A 23,996-nucleotide genomic window follows, 5' to 3' on the forward strand; every position below is an offset into this window, starting at 1 on the left:
TTTACTTCAAATTTACATAGGAAAAGGACAATAGCGCAAACGGTGGCAACTATTCAGGAACAAAATAGGAAAAATTGTACTTCCCAAGTTTATGGGCGGCACGGTAGCACAGTGGTTAGCACTGCTGCTTCACAGCTCCAGGGTCCCGGGTTCGATTCCCGGCTCGGGTCACTGTCTGTGTGGAGTTTGCACATTCTCCTCGTGTCTGCGTGGGTTTCCTCCGGGCGCTCCGGTTTCCTCCCACAGTCCAAAGATGTGCAGGTTAGGTTGATTGGCCAGGTTAAAAATTGTCCCTTAGAGTCCTGGGATGCGTAGGTTAGAGGGATTAGCGGGTAAAATATGTGGGGGTAGGACCTGGGTGGGATTGTGGTCGGTGCAGACTCGATGGGCCGAATGGCCTCCTTCTGCACTGTAGGGTTTCTATGTTTCTATGTTTATGGAGATTCCTGTGCATGGGTCTTGAAAATGTGAGATGCTATTTTTTGAGTGGAGTTGTAGTCAAAAGTGGAAATGTTACTCTAAAGTGGCAAGACTTTAGGAAAACAGAATTGCCGTTGTTTTTTCCTCCATCCAGTAGTTTTCATTTCTTAAAAAAATTCTCGTTGGTTATGTAACGTGGAATGTGCAGATCACCAATAGTCACAGGTGGAAATGTGCCTTACAAAACCTTTTAATTTTAATACCCCCCGTACCACCTCCCTCCACCCTGTCAAACCAACTACGGTTCTACAGTGGACTTCCTGAGGTCTTCCAACAGTTCCATCATCTTACCTTCATCTACTTCCTGCATCGCCAGGTGAAAGAGAACTGAGTAGAGAAAGTCCAAAGATGTGCGGGTTAGGTTGATTGGCCATGCTAAATTGCCCTTGGTGTCAGTGGGATTAGCAGGGTAAATGTGTGGGGTTATGGGATTAGGGCCTGGGTGGGACTGTGGTCGGTGCAGACTCGATGGGCCGAATGGTGAGATTCTATGACAGGGTAAACTTAATGGGAAGGAAGAGGCAAAAGAGTAATTGGGCATGTTCCTGTGGTAGCTTTATTTGATTTTTAAGGCGCTAAGAATTAATAACATATGCAAAAAGAAATCTTAAGATTTGTAATTTATCCAGACAAGTGTGATTCTTTTAAATTTGCAGGAGTGAGGGAGAAAGGCTGAATGGCCCAAGTATGATGCTCAAGACAAGATGGGCTGAATAGTTCCCCTCTGCTATGAAACAGTTCTGTGATTTTTAACAAAGGAACTCGTGCCACTTCTTGATTCTTAATCAGTTAAAAATGTTCATTGCGAATTCCGCTCTTGATATATTTTTATCTTGTTCTCCTTTCAAGGTTCTGTCCAGCTTGAAGTGCGGCTGATGCCAGCATCGAATAGATTTGAGGTTTCGGAGAACAATAGCCTGGCTGTTAGCGGTAAGTCAGCATTGAATGAATTGTATAGCGTTGGCTGTTAATAGCTACATGGTGGAAAAAGGAAAATCCAAGGTCGTCTTGTGCGACTCAAACAAATGCCAGCAATGGGGGCATATTTTCCCGATGCTAATATGTTGGGTACCCTTTGAAAATGGAGACACTTCCATGAATAAGTACCTGTGCTTCACATGTCCCCTTGCATATTTTATGTTGAAGGCATTGCCTCCTTCAATGGGGTACTGTTTGCAAATCCTTTAGTACCTCACGCTTGTGGCCAATATTCACCCCTTGCCCTCTGCCGCTGAGTGGTCAACCTGCCCCTGGTGGAAAATATTAAAATCTATCCTGGAGACTTCCACACTTGGAAATGTTAGCGCCCATACCGTTTCTGGACCCCAACCCTGCCTGTTGCTGCATTGCGCCCCCACTGGTGGGATCGTCCAGGAGGTAGCCAATTAGCGGGCCACTGCCACAATACCTGTCTTGTTAGGAGTTTGAAAAATTGTTGGCTGCCTCACCGCCGAGAGTTGTATTGAGGCCCAAGCAGCGGGGGCGCTATGGAGGTGCCACCTTTACCAGGGAAGGGCTGTCATTGCATCAGTTCCATTACTGTCGGAGATGTGTCTTCAGGGTACCCTGGCACAGTGGCAAGTCTCCGAGCCAGGAAAATAGCATTCTTGCCCGTCCTTTGCAGATGCATATTTAAAATCCTTCAAATTGATCGCATCTCCGACCTCCTGGTGTGCACACGCTTCCTCCCGAGCTCCCGGTTTGCTGACGTGGCAAAGGGCTTGTGTAATACATGGAAGATTGCATTCCTGTGGTCAAATCAGCTCTAATTGGCTCAGATTGAATTCTAGCCAGGTAGCACTGACCATTGCAAACAGAAATTAATTATTCAATTCATAATTTTGTTGTCCTACATTGTAGATAGTGCTTCTAAATTCAAACCATGAATAGGAAATAAGCAAGTCTGTGCAGCAATAAGGGAGGAGTATTTCTCGCAGCAAGATACAATAGGATAGCACTGAGGTGGAGGGCAGAATTCGGGCAGGTTACTGGACTGAGGAGGGGGGGAAGGGGTGTTGGAAATATGTCAGGAAGCAGGCCATGATGCATTCTCTTACCCAACCCCCAAATTTCTTGCTTTGCTCCCTTGTCCAAAACTGTCTCCAGAGAACGAGGAGAATTTGCTTGGGTTTCCTCCAGGTGCTCCAGTTTCCTCCCACAGTCCAAAAGACTTTGCTGGTTAGGTGCATTGGCCATGCTAAATTCTCCCTCTGTGTAACCGAACAGGCGCCGGAGTGTGGCAACTAGAGGATTTTCACAGTAACCTCATTGTAGTGTTAATGTGCCGACTTGTGACTAATAAAATATAAACCTAAAAAATAAACTACACGCGATTCCAGATCCACAGCAATGTGGTTGACTCTTAAATGTCCCCACGGATGGGACCAGCCAGTGACGCCCACATCCCATGAATGAATAGCAAAACAAATTCAAACCAGGGCAAAAATGCACTGTACCCTGTTCAATTGTTATAAAAATCACCGAGGTTGTTTGCTATGAGATTTTTTTTTAAATGCACATTTCATAATGTTACTAATTGTAGGGAAAGTGGCTCTTTTGGAAGAAACTGCCCTAAGTGACTTTAAGAAGCAGATAAAAACAAACGCAGAGTTTGAAGATACAGAGACAACTTTCCACCTTTCTCCGGGAGACATTTACAAAGAGCTGCGTCTACGTGGATATGAATATGGAAAAAACTTTCAAGGAATCTTGGAATCTAACAATGCTGGTAAGTGCCGTTCTGAAACTTCAATTTTGTGCTTTCGAAAGGGGCACACGTAACCTGGGGGAAACTGAACCGTAATGTAATTAAGGTTTATAGAACCTTAGTTAGACCACACTTGGAATATAGTGTTTAATTCTGGTCGCCACACTATCAGAAGGATGTGGAGGCTTTGGAGAGGGCACAGAAAAGATTTACCAGGATGTTGCCTGGCATGGAGGGCGTTAGCCAAGGGAAGAGGTTGGAGAAACTTGGTTTGTTCTCACTGGAACGACTGAGGTTGAGGGGTGACCTGATAGAAGTTTACAAGATTGAGAGGCATGGACAGAGTGGATAGTCAGAAGCTTTTTCCCAGGGTGGAAAAGTCAATTACTAGGGGGCATGGGTTTAAGGTGCGAGGGGCAAGGTTTAAAGGAGATGTACGAGGCAAGTTTTCTTTTACACAGGGTGGTGGGTGCCTGGAACTCGCTGCCGGGAGAGGCAGTGGAAGCAGATACAATTGTGACTTTTAAGGGGTGTCTTGACAAATACATGAATAGGATGTGAATAGAGGGATATGGTCCCTGGAAGGGTAGGGAGTTGTAGTTCAGTTAGGCAGCATGGCCATTGCAGGCTTGGTGGGCCAAAGGGCCTGTTCCTGTGCTGTAATTTTCTTTGTTCTTTGTAATTAAAATCTACTCTCTTATGCCAGGAGATAAAGGAAAGTTGCTGTGGACTGGGAACTGGGTGACGCTTTTGGATACCATGTTGCAGATGATCGTGGTCGGACTCGCTGGCCGCAGTTTGAGAATACCAACACGCATCCGCTCTGTGTGCATCGACCCACAGTTACACGAAGAGAAAGTCCAGGATTACAAAGAAGACAGAAAAGGTTTTTTGAAGATGCTTACTATGATCAATTTGATAGTGATTTTTTAAAAAAGTATTTAACCTACAAAAGCTGAGGGATGTTGTGTATTTGATATTCGACTCCAATTCTGTGTGGCAGGTGATGAGCTATAGTCCATTTGTTTAGTAACTGCACGGTGATACCTAGTTTTAAATTTCACCAGATTTGGAAGTTGAATATGTACAAATTTATGTGCTTGAGATTCCAACAATTTGGCTACTTTATCAGGCTACCAGCTTTCATTTACAAGCATCAAGTTCATGGCTGGAATTCCCCCATCCTGCCCGCCACTGGAATTTTAGCAGGTGGGTTACGGAGAATGTGAAACACCATTGACGGTCAGGCGGGAATTTCCAGCTTTTAGACCAGTGTGGCTGGAGAATTCTGCCCCATGTTTTTGGAAAGTGTGGAATAATAAGCAAAATACTGCAGATGCTGGAATCTTGAAATGAGAAACAGAGGATGCTGGAACCACTCAGATGCTGCCAAGCATGCTATCAGGAGAGAATCTGTAAGGGGGAGGGAGTGTGTGTTTGCATTGAGGCAATACGTGTATGGGATAGATGCAAAGTGCCCAAAGGCAGAGGAGGAGCAGCATCTCATCTTCCCATTAGTCCCATTGAAGCCTCTGGACTCCACGTTGAATTCGGCGGCTTCAGATTGTGACCTTTCTCCTCCATCCTAAAACCCCCTTTATAAAAAAATATCCCATACAGGTATTCCCTCGATGCAAACATGCACCCCCCTCCCCCAGCAGGCCTTCTGTCTCTTGTTCTTAAAAGTTGCTACATTTTGTTGCAATCTCTCAGTTACACTTTAACATCTAAGACTCCCTCCCTTCAGTTCTGACGAAGGACTTGAAATGTTAACTCTGCTTTCTCTCCTTACTGATGCTGCCAGACCTGCTGAGTTTTCCCAGTATTCCCTGTACTTGTTTGAAAGCACAGAGTTTTGCTCTTAAACGCTAATCTTCAGAAGCTGTTTTTGCTTCTGTTTATGAAGATTTGACAATGCATTGATCTGTACATGACTGGTCTGGGACAGGAATGTAATCAGTGTAATTCCACAGGGCTTCATCTTTGTGCCGCAAAAGCTACATCACACCTTTGGTAAAATTTCTAAGACATTGCTAAGCTCCAACTAAAGTAATTTCTACTACATTAATACACATCCGCGTATTCATACAGCGCAGCAGAAACCTCTGACAATTTCAACAATAGCTTGTGGCTTAAAGAAATGATTCTGTGGAATGCTACATCTGTGTGGTGAAACCTGCGTCGAGCTTTATTTTTAACTGATCAGTAATGGAACTGTGAGGTTCTTATCTGGAAACGTGCTTGATTTGTTGTGATTTTCCTCTCCGCTTGTCTCTTTTCAGCTGTGGGCGTCGTCGTGAATCGTTGCCTTGACAACATTATCGCGGGAGGAGTCCAGATCAGTGGGTTACATGCGACAGTCGCTCCCCGTCGACAGCTGCAACAGACCCAACCCATCCTGCAAGAGTTCCACTTCAGCCCTTACATTGAGAATGACTGTCTGATGGGTAGTGAGAAACTTCGCTCCTGCCTAGCACAGTGCAAAGGTGAGCAGCTATTCTGAGACTTAACACCTCTGGTTTAAAAAAAAAAACAAATATTTATTTGGGAATAGTGTTTCATCAGCATTACCACTACAGGAATCCAACTTCAGTCATAACTGTGCAGACTATGGGACTAATTCAGTTTAGGAAACCTGACATGGCATGGACGAGTTGGGCTGAAGGGCCTGTTTCCGTGCTGTATAACTCTATGACTTCAGTCTCACTTCTGCATCTTATTTAATCCTCCCATCCCTCATGTTAATATTTCCTTGGGTCCATCAGTCTGCAGTACAAGAATTGTACCACCAGGCCTCTGATGCTGCTACTGAGTGACCTGAGATGAGATTGGAACTAACCAAAGCTGAACTTTTTTCCTTCATGGGGGGCTGATGATGACTTGTTTAAAATGATGAACTGACTCTGTGCCAGCATGGTGGCACAGTGGTTAGCATTGCTGCCTCTCTGAGCCAGGGACCAGGATTCGATCCCCGGCTTGGGTCACTGTGTGGAGTTTGCACATTCTCCCCATGTCCACGTGGGTTTCCTCCCGGGTGCTCCGGTTCTATCCCACAGTCTGAAAGATGTGCTGCTTAGGTGCATTGGCCATGCTAAATTCTCCCTCTGTGTACCCAAACAGGCACTGGAGTGTGGCAACTTGTCACACTAATAATAAACTTTAACTTAAAACTTGGAATCGTCATTATTGTGCAGTCTGCAATGTTTTGGAACACAAACCGGCGAGGAGAAATTTCTTCACCCAGAGGGTGATGCATGTGTGGATTTCACTATCACATAAAGTAGTTGAGGCTAAAACATTGTCTGATTTCAAGACAAAATTAAATCTAGCTCTTGGGGCTAAAGGGATTAAGGATATAGGGGGAAGGGGGTGATCAGGATATTGAATTCGATGATCAGCCAAGATCAAAATGAATGGTGGAGCAGGCTCGATGGGCCAAATGGTCAACTCCTGCTTCTAGTTTTTATGTGAACACCTTTTGCCACCTCCAATTCCGTCTGATAAATGCACCTGACTTTAAAACAGGAGCTTTCTCTCAGCCGTCTCTGATTTTTAAACATCGTCTTTTCCAGGTTTTGTGCAGAAGCTGCAGGACAAGTTGTCCAAACATGGCCTGAAACTTTCTTTCTCTGGTCTACCGACTGGTGTAACCGCCTCAGCTGGAACCACTGGCTCAGAGAAAGGACTACTGCACTTGCTCAACGTACTGTGTGGTCTGGACCTGAATGGGAACCTCTGGTCAGAGCTGCAGCAGACCGTGGAGACTGAGAAAGGTTGTCTACATGAAGACGAGTTACTGAATGGATTGCTGGATAGCCCAGCATTGAAAACCTGTCTCGATATCTCCCTGGAAAACATCCCGGGCAAGAAGATTAAGATTATTGAGGTAAAGGCATGATTTCCTTTTGCCGAGTAAAGTATTTTGTACAAAACGCCCCTGATGGCATTATGACCCAAGTTTAGGATAGAGACGGGGAAAAGGATTGGATTCCGATGGGAGAGGTCATATTTGATCAGTTTGCTGGGATTCTTTGATAAGGTGATTTGGTGGACAAAGGTGAGGATGTGCACATTATCTCACAAGATGTCATGTTGCAGCTTTATAAAACTTGGGTTGGGCCACAGTATTGTGTTCAGTTCTGGTGGCCACATTACAGGAAGAATGTGGTGGCTTTGGGGAGGGTGTAGAAGAGGTTTACCAGGATGCTGCCTGGATTAGAGGGTATGAACTATAAGGAGAGACTGGACAAATTAGGGTTGATTTCTCTGGAGCGGAAGCTGAGGGGAGACCTGATAAAAGTCCATAAAATTATGAGGCGTAGATGAGGTTGACGGTCAGAATTTTTTTCCCAGAGTTGAAATGCTTAATACTCGGGGGCATGCACTTAAAGTGAGAAGGGGAAAATTCAAAGGAGATATGAGGGACAAGTTTTTTTTGCACAGAGTGGTATGTGTCTGGAATGTGCTGTCAGGGGTGATAGTGCAGGCAGATGCAATAGGGGCGTTTAAGGGACTTTTAAATAAGCACATGAGTATGCAAGGAATAGAGGGATATGGATCAAGGGCAGGGAGAAGGGATTAGTTTAATTTGGTGTCATGTCCAGCACATCATGGGCTGAAGGGTCTGTTCCTGTGCTGTACCGTTCTATGTTCTAGTATCTACTTCGAATTCAGAAATGCATTTACCACTGTCAGATGTCACAAATGAATTCATAAGGTTTGTGCCCATGGCATCGGTGGGGAAAAAGTTGGCCTCGGCGGCGGGGAGGGTGGTTGGGTTGTAGTTCGGGAGTTGGGATGACCTCATTCATGATGTTTGAACAGAAATCTCTGAGCTGCTTCCCATTTTAATCCAAGTTTAGCATGGGGGAGAGGGAATGGAGGAAATCGTGTGATTTGCAAAGGTGAGTGTAGGGATGTATTTGGTCTCCATGGTGAATTTGAGATGTTGGAAAGATTTATCCATTTTTCTGTGAGGAATCAGCAATACTCCCCCTGAGATAATGGTTCTATCCAACCACATGGCAGCTCTGACAGATTTGAGGAGGTTTTGAATCATGTTAGTAAGGCTTGGGCAACTTTGACAGTTGTGCAACTATTACTTCACAGCAGAGGCGCTTGGGTGCTAAGCTGAGAGTTCATTATTTCAACTGTTTATCTTTTTTTGGTTTGGTAGCTTTTTGCTCCCGCCCCTTACAGCCCACCCAAAGCTTCCTGTGGTTAATGACTAGAGTTCCTGACAACATTAATGCTAAAGCGCTGTAATGATTCTTAAGATCTTAATGGGTTAGCAGCCATTTGCTTCTGAGCCAATCAAAATGAATTTGATACTTTAAAGTAAAGTTTGAAGTTTATTTATTAGTCACAAGTGGGCTTACATTAACACTGCAATGAGGTTGCTATGAAAATCCCCTAGTTGCCACACTCCAGCGCCTGTTCGGGCACACTGAGGGAGAATTTAACATGGCGAATGCACCTAACTAGCATGCCTTTCGGAGAGTGGGAGGAAACCGGAGCACCCGGAGGAAACCCATGCAGACATGGGGAGAATGTGCAAACTCCACACAGACAGTGACCCAAGCCAGGAATCGAATCTAAATTCCTGGCGCTGTGAGGCAGCAGTGCTAACCACTGTGCCCCTTTTAGTAAAGGTGATCGTGTCTGAGAAGTCTGAACAAATTCAGTGATTGTCCCCACGCTCCTCTACTTTTTTATTTAAGCTTAAAATTTTTTTTGGTGCTTTTGAAAGAGTATGCACTGCCGATACCAAGATAGGAGGATTTGATTTTAACTCCACACAGGTTTCGGGTGGTGATGACCTCCACCTCGAGGTATTTTAATTCCTGTAGGTCGTTTGATTGACATCTTTATCACACTCTTCACTTCAATATTTTCATAGTAGCTACTGAGTGGGCACATCAGTCGGGCATTGAGATCAAAATGGACTGTTTTCAATGTGCTTTTAACGTAGGGTTGAGCGGGGTAATGATTGTAACTGCAGAGGGGCCCAGTGTGGAGAGAGGAATTTGTTGGAAGTGCTGATCACTGGTCTTTCTGACAGTGTTGTCCTGGCTTGCCTTGGTCATCAGCCAATGCAGCACACCACAATGACGTCATGGGCTTTGATGAGCTTTTGTAGAGCGTGTTTAAACCTAGTTGGATGCTTGAATCCTTCAGTAGTGTATGATTGCTATTTTTAAACTTCCTACAGTGCAGAAGGAGGCCATTCGGCCCATTGAGTTTGCACCGACTCTGTCAGAGTATTTTACCCAGGCCCCCTCCCCTGCCCTATCCTTGTAACCCATACAGATTTACCTTGGCCAATCCACCTAACCTGCATATTTTGGGGGACACCAGTGCAATTTTACCATGGCTAATCCCCCTAACCTACACATCTTGAGACACTAAGGGGCAATTTAGCATGATCAATCCACCTAACCCGCACATCTTTGGACTGTGAGGAAACCGGAGCACCCGGAGGAAATCCATGCAGACATGGGGAAAACGTGCAAACTCCACACAGTCACCCAAGGCCAGAATTGAACCCGGGTCCCTGGAGCTGTGAGGCAGCAGTGCTAACCCACTGTGCCACCATGACTATGCATTGTACCTGCGCAGTTGAGGAGTTGTAGTGGTGCGTTCATCCATGTGACCCGTGTCCCAAAGCAGCCATCCCGGAACATTCTGGAAGGGTGCAGTGGTGGGGAGGGATGGATGAGTGTCATAAGCTGAATGCCTTGGAATGGATGCTGGCAAAACGGGCTCAGACATTCCATGTCTGCTGCCAATCCTGAGAGATTTTACTGACCCACCCTGTTAAAATCCCGTCGGGTTTCTAACGATAGTGCAGATCCTGACTTGCATACGTTAACCAGGCCTACCTGCTTTCCACCACTGCCTCAACCCCCTAAATAAAACCCAAATTACATCAGCAGCCAATGAGCGATAAGTCGAATTGATCAATTGGTTGTAAGTGATAGGTAGAGTTATCATTTTGTGTGCAATGTCTTTGAGAAATTGATGAGGTGAGTGTTGAAGATTGTAAGTGATGTACTTACTGTAGCTGTCCTGAACTGGCATGTGTGAATGTGTTTGCTATTATTTGCTTTGCAAATCCACGCTGCTTAATCAAATATAATTAGCCGTGTCATAGATTTTCCAATGAAATTGGACCGACACCTCCTTGTTTGCACGATGTCTGGACACCAGATGTGTCTGTGACCTATTAGATTGCACAGTGTAAAGTTGTTACTTAATCCTAATGGTGAAGCTTCTTAAGATGTGGAGATGCCGGCGTTGGACTGGGGTAAACACAGTAAGAAGTTTAACAACACCAGGTTAAAGTCCAACAGGTTTATTTGGTAGCAAAAGCCACACAAGCTTTCGAGGCTCTGAGCCCCTTCTTCAGGTGAGTGGGAATTCTGTTCACAAACAGAACTTATAAGACACAGACTCAATTTACATGAATAATGGTTGGAATGCGAATACTTACAACTAATCCAGTCTTTAAGAAACAAAACAATGGGAGTGGAGAGAGCATCAAGACAGGCTAAAAAGATGTGTATTGTCTCCAGACAAGACAGCCAGTGAAACTCTGCAGGTCCACGCAACTGTGGGAGTTACAAATAGTGTGACATAAATTCTGATTCTAGGATCGCATGATAAAGACTCAGGAGGAAAAAAGCAGAAATATTTATGTGAAATAGTGTGACATAAACCCAATATCCCGGTTGAGGCATCTCCTCCGGAGCCTTCAACATGTCATTGATGAAGACGAACATCTCGCCAAGGCCATCCCCACACCCCCACTTCTTGCCTTCAAACAACCGCACAACCTCAAACAGACCATTGTCCGCAGCAAACTACCCAGCCTTCAGGAGAACAGTGACCAAGACACCACACAACCCTGCCACAGCAACCTCTGCAAGACGTGCCGGATCATCGACACAGATGCCATCATCTCACGTGAGAACACCATCCACCAGGTACACGGTACATACTCTTGCAACTCGGCCAACGTTGTCTACCTGATACGCTGCAAGAAAGGATGTCCCGAGGCATGGTACATTGGGGAAACTATGCAGACGCTGCGACAACGGATGAATGAACACCGCTCGACAATCACCAGGCAAGACTGTTCTCTTCCTGTTGGGGAGCACTTCAGCGGTCACGGGCATTCGGCCTCTGATATTCGGGTAAGCGTTCTCCAAGGCGGCCTTCGCGACACACGACAGCGCAGAGTCGCGGAGCAGAAACTGATAGCCAGGTTCCGCACACACAAGGACGGCCTCAACCGGGATATTGGGTTTATGTCACACTATTTCACATAAATATTTCTGCTTTTTTCCTCCTGAGTCTTTATCATGCGATCCTAGAATCAGAATTTGTCACACTATTTGTAACTCCCACAGTTGCGTGGACCTGCAGAGTTTCACTGGCTGTCTTGTCTGGAGACAATACACATCTTTTTAGCCTGTCTTGATGCTCTCTCCACTCCCATTGTTTTGTTTCTTAAAGACTGGATTAGTTGTAAGTATTCGCATTCCAACCATTATTCATGTAAATTGAGTCTGTGTCTTATAAGTTCTGTTTGTGAACAGAATTCCCACTCACCTGAAGAAGGGGCTCAGAGCCTCGAAAGCTTGTGTGGCTTTTGCTACCAAATAAACCTGTTGGACTTTAACCTGGTGTTGTTAAACTTCTTACGAAGCTTCTTAACACAGTGACAATTCTGATTTTGACGAAAGACTGTTCTCCTCCCTAAATTTATGGGTCAATTTTGGTGACCCATACGCTCTATTCCAGACACAAAGTAGGTACAAAGGGAATGCAAGATCGAGGTTAAGTGGAATAAATAGCAAAGAGGGCAAGGTTGGGCTGCCTCATCACCCTGATCTGAGTTTCCCTCCTTCCCGACCCATGCAAAACCACATTCTGAACAAGAATATGAAGTGTTACATAATTGAGGCAGTGAAATGGAGGTGAGTTACAGATCAGCCATGGTCTGGCGGAACAGTGGAACGTGCTCGAGGAGTTGAATGGTCTCCCTTTCCTGTTCCTGTGCTCCAGACTTCCCAGCCCATTTCATTCCGGTCCTGTGGGAATGTCCCCAAATACACCAAATGGTCGAAGAAGCCAGATAGATCTGACTGCCAGCGAGGTGCAGACAGAAGTAGCATCATCACCTTGTGACGGATAGGGCATTGGCAGAATCTCTTCCCCAAAGCAGGCAGTAGCATTTGTTACAGCATTTGAACGGCCTTTTGGTTAAGATCAAGTGTAGTATCGACATGCTGTACTTGGTTGAAGTCATTAGGTTACATTTTAGCTTCATTTGAAGCAATAAAAGCGGCTTCTCAGCCTTTTGGCTAAGATGCAAATGAGAGCAAGTCTTGGAGGAGGTGCAATGCCTACTCCAATCAGTTTGGATCATGTAGATCAAGCCCAAGACAGGAGGTGAGAGCCCTGTCTTGTCAGCTTGGATCGGGAATGTCTCAACTTGTTGAGACTCTGAATTGGACTTGATTTGATTGAACTGGATTTTTAAAAACAAATTTGAATTCCTGACTAACAATCACGTTGGAATGTTCTTCCGAATCACACTATTTGCAACATATTAAATTTTGTATAGACACAGCAGGCTGGTTCAAGAGCCAGTGAAGAGCTTAGTTATAACCCACCAGATGTCACCCACCCTTTAGAATCTCTACAGTGCAGAAAGAGGCCAGTTGGCCCATCAAGTCTGCACCGACAACAATCTCACCCATTTATAACCCCAGTTATTTACCCTGCTAATCTCCCTGACACTTAACGGGCAATGTAGCATGGCCAATCCACCTAACCCACACATCTTTGGACTGTGGGAGGAAACCCACACAGACACAGGAGAACGTGCAAACTCCACACAGCCAGTGACCCCAAGGCCAGAATTGAACCCGGGTCCCTGGCGCTGTGAGGCAGCAGCGCTAACCACTGTGCCACCCTAAGACAATACACGGGTGAGCTGGTTCCATCAGTGATTGGGTCCATGGCTAGGAAGATGCTGAGCTGTGCCAGCTGCTGCAAAGGCACCTGTGACTCGCTGGTAGTAGAGGGCTTGCATGTGTTGGCACTAACCGGGAGCGAAGACCTGAAACTTGATTGCACCTCCTTGTGGGGCATGTTGTAACGCTAACCTGTAAGATGTGCTGTGGAGTGCAAGCATTTCCTGCAGCAGTCTTCAAACCAGGATTGATGCTTTGGTCATTTTTTTTGTCTGCGTCTCTGATTTCCAATCCCTTTTTATGTATGCCTGGCAAATCATGCTGATGAGTTGAGATTCCTGTTCACACTCAAAACTTCCTGAATTTTGTTCATCCTTCATGATCACCTTATCTAAATATCTTCCTCTTTTTTTTAAATTTGAAGATGTGTCTTTTACTGCACCCACCCCACGCTGATTGCATTTCAGCTTCAGGTGGAGTTATCATCAGTTCTAAACAGTTAGAATTAACACACACCGAAAATACTCCCGCGCACTCTAAATATCAGCAAGCTGTGACTGTCTACTTGTGTCTTCTGGCTCTGCTGGAGTTTGAGGTCAATTTGAGTGCACTTACATGAACCTGTTCCACTAAGCTTATTGTTTGCCCCATGAGGCCATCAAGTCCCACAGCTGCTCAGTTTGATGGGAAGGGGGTTTACCATGGCCCCACTGAACTCCAGTCATGTGTCTGTCAATTGCGACTTGCCTGACCTACATCCTTCATCCCTCCCTGAATGAGGTCTGCGTAGAAGCTGGTATGTGCCTCACCTCATTTGACTTTTCTGCTGTGTCCTGCGCAGGGTTGCAAATGCATCAAGAAAACAGCAACTCCTGGCATCGGGCACTCCAGCACACTAGTGGCATTTGCTTTAGGGGGAATCAAAAGGGTGGAAACCCCATGCTTTACACGGCAGACTGGAATGTCGCAGAAATGAGAGAGACTTAGCACAACAGGATCCCTGCCGTGTCATTTTTAACCATGAAATCCTTGTGCTCTATCGAGAGGGAGTTTGACCCCCACCCCACAAGGAAATTTAAAAAACAGAATATTTAATTTTGCTTCATAATTATTACCTAGAATTTTCACAGTTGGAATACATAGAGAGTCCATTAATTTCGATGAAAGAGTTTGTATTTTATGGGTGGCACAGTGGTTAGCACTGCTGCCTCACAGCGCAGGGACCCGGTTCGATTCCTGGCTTGGGTCACTGTCTGTGCGGAGTCTGTACATTCTCCCCGTGTCTGTGTGGGTTTCCTCCAGGTGCTCTGGTTTCCTCCCACAATCCAAAAGGCATGCTGGTTAGGTGCATCGGCCATGCTAAATTCTCCCTCGGGTACCCAAACAGGTGCCAGAGTGTGGCGACTAGGGGATTTTAGCAGTAACTTAATTGCAGTGTTAGCGTAAGCCAACTTGTGACACTAATAAACTTTTTGCGAATCGTTCTGATGCATGCAAGAAGAAAAGCTTCAACAAAAGGTGTCTCAGCAATACGCAGGTATTATCGAATAAAACTTTATATAATTTAATGGTTTATATAATTAACCCCCTTCTTAAAATTCTTCAATTCAACAATTAGTTATTGCCTTTCCGAAGTTTTATATTCTTGGAAAATTAATATGTGAAAACTTTAATTTTCAAACCTCTTAAAAACCATATTTTCCTTGAAGGTGCAGAATGAAATGTTCCCACGTCATTTCTGGTGGTGTCAGTGTAATTATGGGTACTGTCAAAATCACAGATTAGAGCATCATCTTTCAGACTGGGTATTGCTGGTGATAAATAATCCACCTGGAATAGGCCTTTACGTAAACTGTGATGTTGTAAACGTTCTGACTGCCAGCAGATTTTTTTCTAGTTGATTATTTTCTGAACCGTGCACACTGAAGCACAAAAATATTTCTTTCATTCAATTTTGCTACTTAAATTGGCAAAACCTTTATAAATTGGTATCAATTTCTCGGAATAAAAGGATTGAAGAAAGATTTTCCAGAATTTTTCCACCAAATTGGTTCACCTTGGATTTTACAGAGGTGGCATGATTCTAGGTGGGCTAGCAAGTGCATATCGTCATGCATAAGATATCACCGTTTGATGAAGCAGTCCAGATGGATCAGTTGCTCTTTTCTATCTTCACATTTTTTTTGTCTGTTCGTGTGTTAATGTTTTTAACAATTTGGTTTTTTTTTTGGCCCTCGTTTTAGGTCTCTGCAAGCAATGGAAATTTATATTCTCGCCTTGTTCCTTTACTGAACAACCAGCCAGTAATCAACCTTGATTACATCGCCACTGACCTGAACCCTGATTCCCTGTCACACAACCAGAGTCAGCTTCAGGAGATGGGGGTTTCCATTGAACAGTGGAATCCCATGAGCCCTGCCACCTCCAGTCTGGCCAACGCTCAGTTAGTTGTCTGCAACAGTTCCGCATTCCTTTTTGAGGACCCTCAGGCGGTTGTCTCCAATATGGCTGCGACAGTGAAGGGTGGTGGATTTGTGTTGCTGCACACCCTTCTCAAAGGAGAAATCCTTGGCGAGACGATTGCGTTCCTTACAGGAAAAGACCCCAAGCAATTACAGGGGCTTCTAGAGCAGGTAAAATAAGTTTGAAATATTTAACTGTATTCATCTTTTCTAAGCTTATCATATGCAACAGATCTAAGATGTCAGACCTATTCCTATGTTGATCCTTCCGATATTTCCTCAAGATGGTTGTATCTGAAGAAATAGAAAAAGCAAAACGTCAACATGGACAAATTTAACCTTTTTAATATTGATGTGTCAGGCTGCAGACTTTCTGAATATGAAATTATGCTTGTGTATAAATGGTTATTTGTGATTGAGTACTTTTGAGGAAAGAATCATTGGCTTCAATTTATGGGTAATGCTTGTGGGAATCTGTTCTGCATCTTCTGACTTGGCTGAAGGAATGACGGAGGGTATTTTTAAAAAGAAAAACACACAAAATCAAATATCTCTGAGGGTTGTTTGCTCCAAACAGTTGTGTGTTTTTGACAGAACTTCTTAGAAACCATGATATTCTGATTGTCCGTATGGTAATTTGGACCTTTCTTCTTTCCTTCAATTATGCATTTATCTTCAGTTACAAAATACCCTGATTGTGCTCCAGATTTACTGATATGAGCTGAGTAAAAGGCCGTTCTGTGTTGCTACACTGTTTTCCATCTTGTGGTACTGTGTTGAATACAAAATGAGTAAGAGAAGCCGTTTGGGGTTGTAATAAAGAGCATTCCTTTAGTAAATTTAAAAAATAAATTCTAAAACTATGTTGTTAAATAGTGACCAGAGTTTAACCTTCTTGTTGTGTCCAGAATATTGTCAAAAGAGAGATACTGATCCAGTGGAAACCACCATCACCACTGCTTCATGTCTCTGTACTTGTTTTGGCCTTGCTGGTTCACACTTGTGGAGTGGTACACATCAACTCTGTCTCCAGTAGTGTTTTTTTTTAATTCATTCGTGGGACATGGGCGTCACTGGCTGGCCAGCATTTATTGCCCATCCCTAGTTGCCCTTGTTTGGAGGGCAGTTGAGAGTCAACCACATGACTGTGACTCTGGATTCATATGTAGGCCAGACCAGGTAAGGATGGCAGATTTCCTTTCCTAAAGGACATTAGTGAACCAGGTGGGTTTTTCTGACAATGGTTTCATGGTCATCGGTAGATTCTTGATTCCAGATTTTTTTTAATATATGGAATTCAAATTCCACCATCTGCTGTGGTGGGATTTGCACCCAGGTCCCCAGAACATGAGCTGAGTTTCTGGATTAGTCATCTAGCGATAATACCACTCGGCCATCGCCTGCTACAGTTCCGCATTCCTTTTGTGGGAGATTGTGAGAAACCGGATTGTGGGAGTGATCACAATTCGAGCACAAACAGCAGCAAGCAGAACCTGGACGGCATAGTCTGGGTGTACTGAGTGGCTTGTAAGTTGAGCCCAAGTCACTAATACAACTGGTAACCAATAGGAATTACTGAGGCAGCAAGTTCCAATTGTATTTAAACCCCCTTGCCTAAACGTTTTGATTTTGCCCCCTCCACCCCCCGGCCACTACTTGTGCTTGGTCATCTTATTGAAAGCAAGACGCTACATGTAATGCATACAATGGGGCCTTCAGTTCTGGCAAACCGTACAATTTTACAAGCTGATTGTCTTTTTTTTTTGTTCAAACAGAGCGAGTGGGCAGAGGTATTCAGCCAGGCCTCGCTGGACCTGATTAGCATGAAGAAATCTTTCTATGGCTCTGTTATGCTCCTGGGTCGCAAAAAGGCTGAACCCAAGAACCCAATTTTCCTGTCAGCCCACCCATCAGATTTCAGCTGGATCGAGCCTCTGAAAGTAAGTGAAGTATCTCATCCTCCATTCATCTTGCAGCCAAACCATTGTCAGGGCAGTCTGTTATATTCAACAGGAGCTTTGAAGATTTGGAGTTTCTCCCTTTTTGTTGGCTCAGTTATGACATGCGCATCAGTCGTATTGACTGTATACATCTGCCTTCGCATCCCTCCCTGTTGTGAAGGCACTGAATGCTTCCAGGGCTCTGACAGTGAGTGAGGCGGGATGGCAACGCAAGCCAGATGGCCCGCTCCCCAACCCGAGACCAAACCTTTCTGATGTTTATAGACCAGCAACTCACTGGACAACGTCACTGAGCCATCAAAGTTATCTTTAATGGAAACTTGTTTTATGATGGGCTTCGTCAAAATTCAGTCTGTGGATGTTGGACTCGTTCACGACATCCTCACACCTAGGTAATGCCAAAAGTTTGGTTTAGACTGTCTGTATTTTTACTTTTCTCATCATTGTTCTGTAATGAATCACCTTGGGTTTTTCTCACAATTGGCACTATTTCTATGGCCACTTTGGGTAAGGTACTCTATCAGAGAGTTAGTGCAGACTCGATGGGCTGAATGGCCTCCTTCTGCACTGTAGGGATTCTATGATTTGGTCCCATACTCTGGTGGGTTTGCTCCGGTTTCCTCCAGCAGTCCAAAGATGTATGGATTGGGTGGTTGGCCATGCTAAATTGCCCCTTGGGGTCAGAGGGATTAGCTCGGGTAAATGCATGGGGTTATGGGGATAGGGCCTGGGTGGGATTGTGGTCGGTGCAGACTCGATGGGCCAAATGACGACCTCCTGCACTGTAGATTCTATGATTCTGAGCCCCTCAATCTCACGAACCCACACTCCTTTAAAATCCATTTCTGTTCCCCCGAGTGAGCCTACCTCTTCACTCCTATGTTGGCTCCACATCCATTTTTGTCACTGCTGATGCTTCTGTGAAACACCTTGGGATAATTTTCAAAGCAAATTGTTGTTAAGTAGAATCAAACGACCCGAATTAACAATTTGACATGAACAGTCCTGAGTTGAAAGATCTAACCGCTACGGGGAACACTGATTTATAGAAAACATTTATTTTCTTCTTGCAGAATATCTTGGAAGAGCCTTCGGAGGATCCGATCTGGCTCACTGTCACTGACTGTGGCAATTCAGGAATTGTTGGAATGGTGAATTGTCTTCGTCAGGAACCTCGTGGACATAGAATACGGTGCGAATTTTCTCCATGAATAATTAATGAATGCATCTGAGGCATTGAGGAGAGCGGCATAAAAAAAGTTTGCTTTATTGGTGCCACTTGCCTGAATGTCTGTCTTTTTTAAAAGCATTTATTAACATTTTCCACAAGATCCTTTGGGTTTTTACATTTTTCTGCCAATTGAGAATAATGACTAGTTTAAAAAAATTAAAAAACGCTTGCTTCACTAGAAGCTAACCAAGCTGAAATCCAATACAGGTTTTTATCTGGAGTAAGCAATCCCAAAGGGACGGTGGAAACAGATTCCGTAGGAACTTTCAAAGGACCGTTAAGCACATATTTGAACAGGACTCATTTCCAGGGATATGGGGGAACAGCTGGGTGTGAGACTACACTGGACAGGTCTTTTATGAGAGCCAGTAGAGGTGGAATGGGCCAAATGGCCGCCTTTCACACTGATTCTGCATATTCTAAGATATGTACTCTTGTCCCTTCTCTCCTTGATGGCTTCGAACCTGATCCTAGAAACAGAATGTGTTGGAAATTCTCAGCAAGCCTGACAGCATCTGTGCAGCATTCAACTTCTGCAAATTAAAATCAACGTGGTAGATTTTATTAAAACTGCAAGAGACCAGTAGAGTGTGAAGGGCCAGAGAGTTGTGGAGTTTAGCTTTGCTCAGAGCAACCAGGTTATATACTGATATTTTCATCCAGTGCCTGCTTAAACATTCTTGTTGGGTGACTTAGCTATTGGCTGGTTTGAGTCGATATTATGTAGGGCCCTTCCCTCAGCAGCTAATGAGGCGGAATCTAGCACTTGCCTAATAGGTTGACTTAAATTTGGAAAATAGGTGGTGGGTGCCATTAGTTGTTGTTTGCTGTCTTTCTGTGGCAGTAGGACTATTAAATTAGTTAAAACAGTGTAAGTCTATTCCATTGTGTTGAAAGGTGCCAATGTCCTTGTGGAGGGCGTGGAGATTCTGGCTTGAGACTACAGAGAGGGAGAGAGTGAGAGCAGGATTAACACAGCTGCTATTGTTAGAAACACATAGCTCAGCAGAAATGTGCAGCAAGAAAGTATTACCATTGGATAATGGGAAGCAAATGCACTATAATGCAGCAAGTGATAAAAGCACAGCCATGGAAAGGGAGAAATGTATATATATATTTATATATGGGGTAAATGTTCCAAAAAGTTGGAGCAAGGAGTAAATCTGCACTAAAATCAAAGAGTTAGATATCAGTAACTAAGTTAGCAGACGCACCCCTTCTAAAATATGTGAATTGTGCCAATGGTGCACTTTGTGCTCCATGAAGGGAAAGTTGGATGAACCAGGTAACTATAGACTGTAATGTAAGATAAAGGTAGCAGGCATGGGTTCATTACTCGCAGACAGGCTGTGTACACTTTTAAAGGCAGAAGTTTCATACTAACTGTTATTGTTTGATGTGGAAAATTATCCAGCCAGAATACGTCTTGTACACAAAATGCGGAACATATCCAACCCGGCCAATTGCCACCCAATCAGTCTACTCTCGATCATCAGTAAAGTGATGGACAGTTCTTCAACAGTGCTATCAAGTGGCACTTGCTTCACAATAACCTGCTCACTGATGCTCAGTTTGGGTTCCAGCATTGCCGCTCAGCTCCTGACCTCGATGCAGCCTTGGTTCAAACATGGACAAAAGAGCTGAATTCCAGAGGCGAGAATAACAGCCCTTGATGTCATTTGACTGAGTGTGGCATCAAGGAGCCCTAGCGAAACTGGAGTCAATGGGAATCAGGGGAAATCTTCTCTGCTGGTTGGAGTCATGCCTAGCACAAAGGAAGATGGTCATGATCTTTGGGCGTTACCTCATCCCCAGGGCATCACTGCAGGAGTTCTTCAGTGTCCTAGGCCCATCCATCTTCAGCTACTTCAGCAATGATCTTCCTTCATCATAAGGTCAGAAGTGGGGGATGTTCACTTCAGTGTTCAGCACCATTCATGATTCCTCAGATACTGAAGCAGTCCATGTTCAAATGTAATCAGACCTGGACAATATCCAGGTGTGGACTGACAAGTGGAAAGTAACATTCACACCACATCAGTGCCAGACAAAGAACCAGCTCCAGTAAGAATGAACCTAACCATTTTCCCTTGACATTCAGTGGCATTGCCATCACTGAATCATCCATTATCAACATCCTGGGGGGTTACCATCAACCAGAAACACAACTGGACTAGCCATATAAATACTATCACTACAAGAGCAGGTCAGAGGTTAGGAATCCTGTGGCCAGTAACTCGCCACCTGACTCCCCAAAGCCCGTCCACCATCTACAAGGCACATATCCGGAGATTGGCACCACATTCACAAACATTCACTCCCTCTGCCACAGATGCACAGCAGCAATGTGTACCATCTACAAGATGCACTGCAGACACTCACCAAGGCTCTTTAGACAGCAGCCTCCAAACCCATGATCACCACCACCTAAGGACAAGGCAGCAGATACATGTGAGCACCATCACCTAGAAGTTCCCTCCAAGCCACTCACCACCCTTGGAAACTTGGAAATGTATCACCGTTCCTTCGCTGTCGCTGGGTCAAAATCCTGGAACTCCCTCCCTAATAACACTGTAGATGTACCAACACCACATCGACTGCAGTGATTCAAGAAGGCAGCTCATCACCACCTTCTCGGGGGCAATAAATGCTGTGCCCACAACCCTTGACTGAACTTTTTTTTAAAATGGCGATTGAGAATTGATTGGCCATTTAACACCTCGCCTGATGTCTCCGATAATCCCTGAAAATGAGTCCTGTTCAAATATATGTGCTCAATTGTCCTTTGAAAGTTCCTACGGAATCTGCTTCCACCGTCCCCTTTGGGATTGCTTACTCCAGATAAAAATCTGCATTGGATTTCAGCTTGGTTAGCTTCTAGTGAAGCAAGCGTTTTTTAATTTTAAAAAACTAGTCATTATTCTTAATTGACACTCTCTAAACAGCAGAGAACAAATGTTTGAAATATATTCCTGTTATTTAGGTTATCGTGCTATTTACCTGTGTTGATCGGCTTTGCAATATGTTGGCGTGAACCTGCAACCATGTTTATTTTTTAAAAAATTATCTGTCCTCAGGTGTATATTTGTAACAAATTTAATCTCCTCCTCGCCTATTCCATCTCTGGATGCTTGTGGAAAGGACATGAAAGATATTTTCCGCAATGACTTAGTGATGAATGTCTACCGCGATGGGCATTGGGGGAGTTTCCGACACATTTTCATACAAGGTATGTAATTAGGGCATTGTGTAAATATTATGAAATTAATTTAGTTTTTTCAACAAATATTCATCTTGCCACCTTTATGCCGTATATAATGAATCCATCATGCACTAATAAAAGGCTTTTCTCCCTCACTACAGCAGCATAACTAACCTGACCTCTCTCCCAACTGCATCATGTCCAAGATTTCACTTTAGAAATATCAGATTGAGAAATTTGGAAGTTTTCCTTTGATAGCCTGGGAGAGAATGGTCCGGATTTCCAAATACCAATGGGATTGTGACCTGATGTGGGCACAATTTCATAACTGTGGTTCCAGAGATCGTCTCAGGATCTCAAATCTGGGACAGTTCCAAATTTTCAAAGTCCTGGGAGGGAGGGGAGGAACAGGAAACCCAGCTCTCCTCCAACTAGTGACCCATTCAGCTCCTTCAGGAGTTTAACAGACTGGGGGAGGGCAAAGGTTAGGTTGATTCTGGTGATCTTGGAATCAATCATAGAATCCCTACAGTGCAGAAGGAGGCCATACGGCCCATCGAGTCTGCACCGACTACAATCCCAGCCAGGCCCTATTCCCGTAACCCCACACATTTATCCTGCTAATCCGCTGACACTAGGGTCAATTTAACACAGCCAATCAACCTAACCTGCACATCTTTGGACTATGTGAGGAAACCCATGCAGACACGGGGAGAATGTGCAAACTCCACACACACACTGACCCAAGACGGGATTTGAACCCAGGTCCCTGGCGCTGTGTGGCAGCAGTGCTAAGCACTGTGCCACCGTGCTGCCCCAACTTGACCAGTCGGATGTGCATTAGAGCCCAGTTGTTGAGTTTATTGCGGGGCCATTGGAAAGTTTTTCTGCATTTGATGAACAAACCTGTGCCAGTTTAAGTACCTTGCCTTCATTTTGCCTGCGTGGCCACGTCAATGCCGCTAACCCTCTCGGGAGCTGCCTGCTCTCTTTGGCAAGGCAGCGGCAGGCTCCATCATGGCTGCCGCCTGCCTTGACTGCTGGCACCAGGTGAACCTGCAGATCAAAATGGAGGAGGTGGCTGAGTGGATCTTAGAGTGGCCATTAGCAATTCCTCATGAGCTGATACCGGTGGGAAAGGAATACCTGATGTATTAAACCGCCTATTGAAGCTGATTTGTGAGAGGAAACCTTTGTGATCAGGGGCTCTCTTGCTTTCATAGCATATTATCAATTAGTACTGCATTGTTAATCAGGAAAGAGAAAGACAAGTAGATGAGAAAATAATGGGAAAAAGGGAATAGCACTATTGCAAAGAAAGGGCGAGTCCAAAGCAGGTCTATATTTGACTTCTCTCGCTTCCTTGGCTGCTTATTATGCTGCAGTAAAAGGATGGCATTTTCCAAAGCAAACTTCACCCTTCTCGAGCTTCAGTTCCACTGAACACAGTTGACATTGAACATATTTTGATGTCCCAGTGAGATGATTTCATACATTCTGGAAGATGATAGTGGCTCAAGTTGTTCAAATGTTCCCTTTTTTAAGAAAGAGAGATTGGAATGAAAGCCCCAATTGATCTCCGAGGTATTATGTCAATGAACAATGTGGATTGTTTCCTGCAATGAGATGTTGCAATGATTGAAGAGTTGCCTTTTAAGTATCCGATGTATTATTAATAAAGCAGGATGCCCGCATGCCAATTATTTCATGCTTTGAGCTCCTCTGATCAGGTTTCAGATCCTGCTGCAGCTCTCCAACTGCTCTAGTCAATGTCACAAAGGACATCTTTCATGACTGGAACCATAACTGTGGTGCATTAATCCTGCATTGTCCTCCGTAACCTTTGACCCAATCTTTCCTCTGGTTCTTCAGCTCAGTAGGATTGTCCTCGCTTGGTTTCACTAATAGCTTTCTGAAAATGGCCAGAGCATCTTGGGCAATGGCCCCTCTTCCCACCTCTGCAGTGGCAA

General features: G+C 44.5%; 1 protein-coding gene across 1 annotated transcript in view; it reads left to right on the plus strand.

Annotated features, from left to right (window-relative positions):
• The window catches only part of fasn (fatty acid synthase), a 100,937-nt gene that overhangs the window by 45,364 nt on the left and 31,577 nt on the right, over nucleotides 1-23,996 (plus strand). Inside the window, exons 18-26 of the mRNA XM_078225528.1 lie at nucleotides 1,330-1,410; nucleotides 3,023-3,208; nucleotides 3,894-4,073; nucleotides 5,470-5,673; nucleotides 6,760-7,073; nucleotides 15,414-15,803; nucleotides 17,408-17,572; nucleotides 18,667-18,785; nucleotides 21,902-22,053. Coding sequence (XP_078081654.1) covers nucleotides 1,330-1,410; nucleotides 3,023-3,208; nucleotides 3,894-4,073; nucleotides 5,470-5,673; nucleotides 6,760-7,073; nucleotides 15,414-15,803; nucleotides 17,408-17,572; nucleotides 18,667-18,785; nucleotides 21,902-22,053 — 1,791 coding nt within the window. The remainder of the gene's footprint in view (nucleotides 1-1,329; nucleotides 1,411-3,022; nucleotides 3,209-3,893; nucleotides 4,074-5,469; nucleotides 5,674-6,759; nucleotides 7,074-15,413; nucleotides 15,804-17,407; nucleotides 17,573-18,666; nucleotides 18,786-21,901; nucleotides 22,054-23,996) is intronic.

Source organism: Mustelus asterias, chromosome 12, assembly GCF_964213995.1.
Source record: "Mustelus asterias chromosome 12, sMusAst1.hap1.1, whole genome shotgun sequence".
Taxonomy (NCBI): Eukaryota; Metazoa; Chordata; class Chondrichthyes; order Carcharhiniformes; family Triakidae; genus Mustelus; species Mustelus asterias.